General features: G+C 49.7%; 1 protein-coding gene across 2 annotated transcripts in view; it reads left to right on the top strand.

Annotated features, from left to right (window-relative positions):
- Positions 1-387: 387 nt before the first annotated feature.
- Positions 388-9525, top strand: part of LOC116950553 (segment polarity protein dishevelled homolog DVL-3-like) — a 95136-nt gene continuing 85998 nt past the window's right edge. For both annotated transcript variants that reach the window (XM_032968430.2, XM_032968429.2), the window contains exon 1: positions 388-854. In XM_032968430.2, coding sequence (XP_032824321.1) covers positions 694-854 — 161 coding nt within the window. In that variant the 5' untranslated portion in view covers positions 388-693. The remainder of the gene's footprint in view (positions 855-9525) is intronic.

Below are 9525 nucleotides of genomic sequence, written 5' to 3'. Positions count from 1 at the left end.
GTCGCCAGGTTGGTAGCGTGGCGCGCTAACAGCTGCACCACCGCTCCCCAACGCACGTGACGTCACATCCACCGGTAAGTCGGGCCCCCCCCCCGAGATCTACCACAAAATCTTATGACATCGCATCCGGCACGAGACAGCTGTTGCGTGACGTCATGTCCGCATACTCAGTCCCCCAAAGGCGCGTTGCTCAACAGGGCCCAACATAACTTTATGACGTCACGGCCTGCGAGTAGTGGGGTCCACCAAAACTAGCGGATGTGACATCACGGCCACTCCGAGGTGATTTTAGTTGGTGGCATGTGGGGGGGTGCCCAGTGAAAACCCTACCAGATTTACGATGTCACATCCGGGGGGCGGGGCGTGTTGGATACATCGGACGTGATGTCACCGTTGGGGGTGGGGCTATGTGTGGTAGGGGGCGGGGCACCGCGCGGCTCTGCTGGGGACGCAGTGAGCGGGCAGGGAGCGCGGCGCTCCGTGGTGAGAGCGACAACGATTCACCACCTCCTCACCTCACCTCGCTCGCTCTCCGCCGCCACAAACTCCTCAACAACTCGGCTCACTCACTAACTCACTCACTTGTCCAGCGCGCAAGAGAGGAGGAGGAGGCGGCGGCGGTGGTGGTAAGGGGGGGAGGGGGTGAGAGCGGGCGGGCCGGCCGGCGGGTTGTTGCCTTTCTTGTGGTCCACCATGGGGGAGACGAAGATCATCTACCACATCGACGAGGAGGAGACGCCGTACCTGGTGAAGGTGGCGGTGCCCGCCGAGCTCGTGACGCTGGCCGACTTCAAGGCGGTGCTCAACAAGCCGCACTGCAAGTTCTACTTCAAGTCGATGGACGCCGACTTCGGGCGAGTACTCCGCCGCCTTCACCACCACCTCCATCACCACCACCATCACCTCCATCACCACCTCCATCACCACCACCACCTCTATCACCACCACCACCTCCACCACCATCATCCACCAAACATTCTCCCCCCCCAGCTCCTCCATTCGCCGCTTGAAGCCACGAGGAGCGATCCTCCGCCGCGGCCGCCTCGCTAGTCTCCCGCTATTGTTGTCCATGAGCGTGGCGCAGCCTTCCTCCCCTTCTCCATTCTCAGTCTCCAGCAGTCACAAACAACGCTGGGAGTCACGCGGATTTCACCTCTCTCTGTGTCTCTCTCTGTCTGTGTCTCTGTCTGTGTGTGTCTGTGTGTCTGTCTGTGTCTCTCTCTGTATCTGTGTCTCCGTCTCTCTCTGTCTGTGTGTCTTTGTCTCTCTCTCTGTGTCTCTCTGTGTCTGTGTGTCTCTGTGTCTCTCTGTGTGTGTCTGTCTGTGTGTCTCTGTATCTCTCTGTCTGTGTGTGTCTGTGTCTCTGTTTGTGTCTCTGTCTGTGTGTCTCTGTGTCTCTCTGTGTCTGTGTGTCTCTGTCTGTGTGTCTCTGTCTGTGTGTCTCTGTGTGTGTCTGTCTCTGTCTGTGTCTCTCTGTGTCTGTGTGTCTCTGTGTCTCTCTCTCTCTCAGGAGAACCGCGATAGCCGAAACTTTCACTCTCGTGGTGTGTGTGTTCACTCTCGTGTGTGTGTGTGTTCACTCGTGTGTGTGTGTTCACTCTCGTGTGTGTGTGTGTTCACTCTCGTGTGTGTGTGTGTGTTCACTCTCGTGTGTGTGTGTGTGTTCACTCTCGTGTGTGTGTGTGTTCACTCTCGTGTGTGTGTGTTCACTCTCGTGTGTGTGTGTTCACTCGTGTGTGTGTGTGTGTTCACTCTCGTGTGTGTGTGTGTTCACTCTCGTGTGTGTGTGTGTTCACTCTCGTGTGTGTGTGTGTTCACTCTCGTGTGTGTGTGTGTTCACTCTCGTGTGTGTGTGTTCACTCTCGTGTGTGTGTGTGTGTTCACTCTCGTGTGTGTGTGTTCACTCTCGTGTGTGTGTTCACTCGTTGTGTGTGTGTTCACTCGTTGTGTGTGTGTTCACTCTCGTGTGTGTGTTTACTCTCGTGTGTGTGTTCACTCTCGTGTGTGTGTTCACTCTCGTGTGTGTGTTCACTCTCGTGTGTGTGTGTTCACTCTCGTGTGTGTGTGTTCACTCTCGTGTGTGTGTGTTCACTCTCGTGTGTGTGTGTTCACTCTCGTGTGTGTGTGTGTTCATTCTCGTGTGTGTGTGTTCACTCTCGTGTGTGTGTGTTCACTCTCGTGTGTGTGTGTTCACTCTCGTGTGTGTGTGTTCACTCTCGTGTGTGTGTGTTCACTCGTGTGTGTGTTTACTCTCGTGGTGTGTGTGTTTACTCTCGTTGTGTGTGTGTGTTCACTCTCGTGTGTGTCTCCTGCAAGTTAACCACGAGCAGTGGGGATGTCTACTCCAGCACGGCGCCTGTTCCCAGTTCTGTGTCGTCTCGAGTAGCGCAAACTCCTCCATGATCATCGTGGTGATGGGGGTGTGTGGGTGATGATGGTGGTGAGGGTGATGATGGTGGTGAGGGTGATGACCATCGTGGTGATGGGGGTGTGAGGGTGATGATGGTGGTGAGGGTGATGATGGTTGTGAGGGTGATGATGGTGGTGAGGGTGATGATGGTGGTGAGGGTGATGATGGTGGTGAGGGTGATGATGGTGGTGAGGGTGATGATGGTGGTGAGGGTGATGATGGTGGTGAGGGTGATGATCATCGTGGTGATGGGAGTGTGAGGGTGATGATGGTGGTGAGGGTCATGACCATCGTGGTGATGGGGGTGTGAGGGTGATGGTGGTGGTGAGGGTGATGATGATCGTGGTGATGGTGTGAGGGTGATGATGGTGGTGAGGGTGATGATCATCATGGTGATGGGGGTGATAATCATCGTGGTGATGGGGGTGTGAGGGTGATGGTGGTGGTGAGGGTGATGATGATCGTGGTGATGGGGGTGTGAGGGTGATGATGGTGGTAAGGGTGATGATCATCGTGGTGATGGGGGTGATAATCATCGTGGTGATGGGGGTGTGAGGGTGATGGGGGTGGTGAGGTTGATGATCATCGTGGTGATGGGGATGTGAGGGTGATGATGGTGGTGAGGGTGATGATGGTGGTGAGGTTGATGATCATCGTGGTGATGGGGGTGTGAAGGTGATGATGGTGGTGAGGGTGATGACCATCGTGGTGATGGGGGTGTGAGAGTGATGATGGTGGTGAGGGTGATGATGGTGGTGAGGGTGATGATGGTGGTGATGGGGGTGTGAGGGTGATGATGGTGGTGAGGGTGATGACCATCGTGGTGATGGGGGTGTGAGGGTGATGATGGTGGTGAGGGTGATGATGGTGGTGAGGGTGATGATCATCGAGGTGATGGGGGTGTGAGGGTGATGATGGTGGTGGTGTTGATGATTGTGGTGAGAATGGGTGGGGGTGATGATGGTGAGGATGGCGGGAGTGATGGTGATGATGGGGATGAGGATGGTAGGGATGATGGTGAGAATGGTGGGGGGTGATGCTGGGTGTGTGGATGGTGAGGATGGCAGGTATGATAATGATTGTGGTGGTTGGTGGTAGTGATGATGATGGGTGGGGGGTGGTGATCTTAATGTTGGAGGATGGGCGCTGTGGTTCAGCTTCTTTGTGCTCCTGAAATCCAGCCTCGAGTTGATGATCTTTGAAATTTGATGGTGATGGTGTTGCCGATAATTGTGGTAGTTAGTGATGGTGGTGATATTGATAACGGTGACGACGATGATGATGGTGTAGCGGTTAGCGCGCTGTGCTACCACACCGGTGAGCAATGTTCGATCCTCGCTTACGACCATCGCCAGTGACGATTATCTGGATTGATCCCGAGCCATCCACTAGGTCTACTCAGCCTCAAAGGAGTACCTGGTGTGGTGTGCGAACATCGCTACTGGGTGAGACAAAGGCGGTCGGGCGTGGTGCCCCCACTCCCTAATGTGCCGGCCTTCGTAGGCGCTACACGGTAACAGCACCTTACCCCAAACAGCCTGTTGAGGCTTCATGGGGGATCTTTGTTGTGTTGTTTGTGCTCCCAAGGCTTGAGTTGGCGATGGTGGCTATGTTCGTGGTGGCTATATTGTGTTTATTGAAAGCGCAATAGTCGGATGCGTGTCTGTGTCTGATTCATACGTGCCACTGAATCCCAGGCTTTTGGCTCATGTTCGGTGGTGATGTGAGTAGTGTGATTGTGGGAGTAGTGATGTGAGTAGTGTGATTGTGGGAGTAGTGATGTGAGTAGTGTGATTGTGGGAGTAGCGGTGTTGATGTGAGTAGTGTGATTGTGGGAGTAGTGATGTGAGTAGTGTGATTGTGGGAGTAGTGATGATGGTGATGTGAGTAGTGTGATTGTGGTGATGGTGATGTGAGTAGTGTGATTATGGTGATGTGAGTAGTGTGATTGTGGGAGTAGTGATGTGAGTAGTGTGATTATGGGAGTAGTGGTGATGGTGATGTGAGTAGTGTGATTGTGGGAGTAGTGATGTGAGTGGTGTGATTATGGGAGTAGTGGTGATGGTGATGTGAGTAGTGTGATTGTGGGAGTAGTGATGTGAGTAGTGTGATTATGGGAGTAGTGATGTGAGTAGTGTGATTGTGGGAGTAGTGATGTGAGTAGTGTGATTGTGGTGATGGTGATGTGAGTAGTGTGATTGTGGGAGTAGTGATGTGAGTCGTGTGATTGTGGGAGTAGTGATGTGAGTAGTGTGATTACGGGAGTAGTGATGGTGATGTGAGTAGTGTGATTGTGGGAGTAGTGATGGTGATGTGTAAGTAGTGTGATTGTGGGAGTAGTGGTAATGGTGATGTGTGAGTAGTGTGATCGTGGGAGTAGTAGTGATGGTGATGTGAGTAGTGTGATTATGGGAGTAGTGGTAATGGTGATGTGAGTAGTGTGATTGTGGGGGTAGTGGTAATGGTGATGTGAGTAGTGTGATTGTGGAAGTAGTGGTAATGGTGATGTGAGTAGTGTGATTGTGGGAGTAGTGGTAATGGTGTGATGTGTGAGTAGTGTGATGTGTGAGTAGTGTGATGTGTGAGTAGTGTGATGTGTGAGTAGTGGTAATGGTGATGTGTGAGTAGTGTGATTGTGGGAGTAGTGGTAATGGTGTGATGTGTGAGTAGTGTGATGTGTGAGTAGTGTGATGTGTGAGTAGTGTGATTATGGGAGTAGTGGTAATGGTGATGTGAGTAGTGTGATTGTGGGAGTAGTGGTAATGGTGTGATGTGTGAGTAGTGTGATGTGTGAGTAGTGGTAATGGTGATGTGTGAGTAGTGTGATTGTGGGAGTAGTGGTAATGGTGTGATGTGTGAGTAGTGTGATGTGTGGGTAGTGTGATGTGTGAGTAGTGTGATGTGTGAGTAGTGTGATGTGTGAGTAGTGTGAGTAGTGTGATGTGTGAGTAGTGTGATGTGTGAGTAGTGTGATGTGTGAGTAGTGTGATGTGTGAGTAGTGGTAATGGTGTGATGTGTGAGTAGTGTGATGTGTGAGTAGTGTGATGTGTGAGTAGTGTGATGTGTGAGTAGTGTGATGTGTGAGTAGTGTGATCTGGGAGTAGTGTGACTGTGGGAGTAGTGTGAAGTGTGAGTAGTGTGACTGTGGGAGTAGTGTGACTGTGGGAGTAGTGGTAATGGTGTGATGTGTGAGTAGTGGTAATGGTGTGATGTGTGAGTAGTGTGATGTGTGAGTAGTGTGATGTGGGAGTAGTGTGACTGTGGGAGTAGTGTGATGTGTGAGTAGTGTGATGTGGGAGTAGTGTGACTGTGGGAGTAGTGGTAATGGTGTGATGTGTGAGTAGTGTGATGTGTGAGTAGTGGTAATGGTGTGATGTGTGAGTAGTGTGATGTGTGAGTAGTGTGATGTGTGAGTAGTGTGAGGTGTGAGTAGTGTGATGTGTGAGTAGTGGTAATGGTGTGATGTGTGAGTAGTGTGATGTGTGAGTAGTGTGATGTGTGAGTAGTGTGATGTGTGAGTAGTGTGATGTGTGAGTAGTGTGATGTGTGAGTAGTGTGACTGTGGGAGTAGTGTGACTGTGGGAGTAGTGGTAATGGTGTGATGTGTGAGTAGTGTGATGTGTGAGTAGTGGTAATGGTGTGATGTGTGAGTAGTGTGATGTGTGAGTAGTGTGATGTGTGAGTAGTGTGAGGTGTGAGTAGTGTGATGTGTGAGTAGTGTGAATGTGTGAGTAGTGTGATGTGTGAGTAGTGTGATGTGTGAGTGGTGTGATGTGTGAGTAGTGTGATCACACTGTGTAACAATTGTTTTTTGTTCCCTTGAACCTATCAACGTGACTTTACTGAAAGACCCAAAGAATCTGAATTCCTGCAGTCACGAAAGCTTTAAGTTAAGATTGGGTAGGAAGTGTTATTTCCTAATTGTTTATGCCTAAAAAGTACAGAAAATGGCTATTATTCCCCACAAACTTTGCTGTTTGTGACCAAGACAGTCATATTTTGAAATTTACCTATTTTCAATGAGAAAACGGGCGAATTTGTGCCTTTTCATTCACATAAGTCAGAAAAAAACATAATGAATCAAAATTAACTTGTATTTATACTAAAGTAATTAAACAATTACTACAAAAGATTTAAACACCAAGGCGCACTTCCACAGGGGGGACTGGCCACAGCGGATCGAGTTCTCTGTGGGGAGGAACAACGTCAAGTTGGAGCCACTGGTGGACCCCCGGAAGGTGCTGATGCCACCACTGCACATTAAATTTGGCCTTATGAAACAATTTGTCAGAGCTGTAGATAAGGAGTCGGCAGCCTTCAAGTACCTTCAAGACTTCTTCCCTAAGCTGTCTGAGGCAAAGGTCAAAGCCGGCCGTGTCTTCGTCAGACCACAGATAAAGATAATCCTGGAGTGCAATGAATACCCCAAGAAGCTCACTAGTAATGAGAAAGCGGCTTGGAACAGCTATATCGCAGTGGTTCGTGGCTTCCTGGGCAATCACAAGGTCGAAAACTGGGGCTGGTTGAGACTGGTGAAGAACTATGGCACAATGGGCTGTAGGATGTTCCTCAAACTCCATATCCTTGATGCTTATGATAAAGTCAAGGAGGACATGGGAGCATACTCGGAGGAACAAGGCGAGCGCTTCCACCAGGATATACTGGACTTTGAACGCCGCTACCAAGGACAGTATAACGAGAACATGATGGGAGACTACATTTTGGGGCTGATTCGTGAAAGTCATTTTCAGTATAATCGTTAATCTCGAAAAACTACTCACTTCTAAATCTTTTGTAGTCATTTTTGTATTACTTTAGTATAAATACATGTTAATTTTGATTCATAGTTTTTTTCTGACTTATGTGAATGAAAAGACACAAATTCGCCCGTTTTGTCATTGAAAATAGGTAAATTTCAAAATATCACTGTCCTGGTCACAAAAGCAAAGTTTGTGGGAATAATAGCCATTTCCTGTACTTTTTAGGCATAAGCAATTACGAAATAACACTTACTACCCAGGAACAAAAATTGTGTTACATAGCGTTATTGGAGTTGTGTGATTGTGGGAGTAGTGATGGTGATGTGAGTCGTGTGATTATGGGAGTAGTGGTGTTCAACACTTCAAGTAATCAAATATACTCAGTATTAATGTTGCATGTAACTTGGGTCACTGAGTAGGAGTTGATCCAAGTTGTACGCTTATTATTAATAAAGTCATTATTCTGACTTTAACCAGAGTTTAAGGGAAGAGGTGTGTATTAAAGTTTGTTTATTCACACTTTTGTGTTAAACTTGTTTCTGTATGTTTGCGTTTGTACACACAGTTGTGTGCGTCCACAGTACTGTATTGCCGGTTCTGTGTCTCTAGCTGAGATATCTGAACGGGTCCTGGGCCTCCCCTATGTCGACTCAGCCTCAAATGAGTACCGCATGCCACGTGTAAACATCAGCACAAGGGGAGGCACGGTGTTGGCCACCCGGGTGAATTGTTGGCGGGGAAGGGGGGGGGCTTCCATCCAGAAGCAGATTGGTGATGGCTGGTGATGGTGATCCAATCGCTGCTTATCATCTCGATCAGAATACTTGATTAGAATACTTGATTAAAGTCTGTTTATATCCTGGAGAAATGCGATGAGCTTCCGAAGCTCTCTTTCACAGATGTCCAGTAGGATGCGTTGCTCTGTGGGTTGTGTAGGAAGTGTGCATTGCATTTTTGTGTTTATGTGAATGAATTACAGTGCGTCGTCGCATATCCCGTTTGGCTGCGGACTTGGGGATAGGCGGATATGTGAACGTCTATAAAACAATGTGAACAGTTCCACCATCGTAGGTGACCAGACATGAAGAGCACGCTGTCTTAAACACGAAGGGTGGGGGGGAACGCGTCCATGCCCTTTAGCTGTGAGTGAACGTGAGTTGAGGTTAACAGCACTTTACTACCGCCTGTGCCAAGGTCGCATTTGTGAACATCGCTCGCAAATGATAGCCACACCACCCGTGCACGCTTTCTGCGCTGGGTGTGGGGGGGGTGCGGTTAATTGACCGGGGGCATGTATATGCAACGGTCAGAGATGCGTGACGTTGTACTGCACCAAGTGCGCTCTTTAATTCCTACGACTCGGTGAAAGTGATGGTGCAAATCGACCCCTGCCAACTGAACGCAGAGATGCCAATTCCTGGGCTGTGTGCATCAAACCCGGGAAGGTGGCAACCCCGAACCCCCCCACACCCCCCCCCCCCCGTGTTCCTGAGCAGCGGAGGGAGGTGGAGCTACCATCTCCACTTCCGCTGTGCAGGACTTCGCATCACTTTTATTCGAACCACCTCTCTGGGGAAGTGGCTCCTTAACCTCGACTGCAGCCTTGCACCTTTTTTTTTAATCTCAATTGTAAAAAAAAAAGTATCACGTGAATACATAGGGTCCGATGAAATAAAGTAGTTGCACTTACGTGCCTGTGCTCAATTTGTGTTTTCGATGATTTAACTCCTAACAAAATCTGGCTATGTCTCGTGCCCCCAGAAAGGGCATCTTGCACCCCCTGGGGGTGCACACAGTGGTGCCTAATCCAGGGGGTGCGCGCACCCCCTGGGTTAAGCGCCACTGCTCTAGGGCCTCCGTCTCCACCGCCGTGCTTTAACTCTTATTCACCTTTACGTATGTTGAAGAGAAAGGCCTATCAGCATCAACACCAGCAACGGCACGACTGCAAGTCCCGTCCAGCAGACGAGCAGCAACTCTTGCCCACGATGTGTCCGATCCTTGCGCTCGAGGGCCGGCCTCTCATTCCACAAGCGCGCCGGGAAATGCTACTGGCTCTCCTCCGTGGTCGTCATAATTCGCCACGGACAGCCGACCAAATAGAAAGACGAAGATGTACGTTGAACTTCATTCGCGCCGTTACGTGGCGAACCGCGCTGATCGGAGGTGCGGGGGAAGGACAACAAACTAAACACAGATAGCAATCCGAAAGAAATTAGTTTTCAATATAGATGAGTCTGGCTTCCTTATATCGGAAGGAAGAGCGCTTCAGATGGCCGCAGAGAACGCATCCGATTGGTTACATAAAAAACTGCACTTGAAACGCGCCGATGATGAGACAAACCACGATGATT

The sequence above is a fragment of the Petromyzon marinus genome, chromosome 39 (assembly GCF_048934315.1).
Source record: "Petromyzon marinus isolate PM22_M1 ecotype Great Lakes invasive population chromosome 39, UKy_Petmar_22M1.pri1.0, whole genome shotgun sequence".
NCBI classification, from domain to species: Eukaryota; Metazoa; Chordata; class Hyperoartia; order Petromyzontiformes; family Petromyzontidae; genus Petromyzon; species Petromyzon marinus.
Note: the sequence above shows the minus strand (reverse complement) of the source record. Positions and strands in the feature narration are given on the sequence as shown.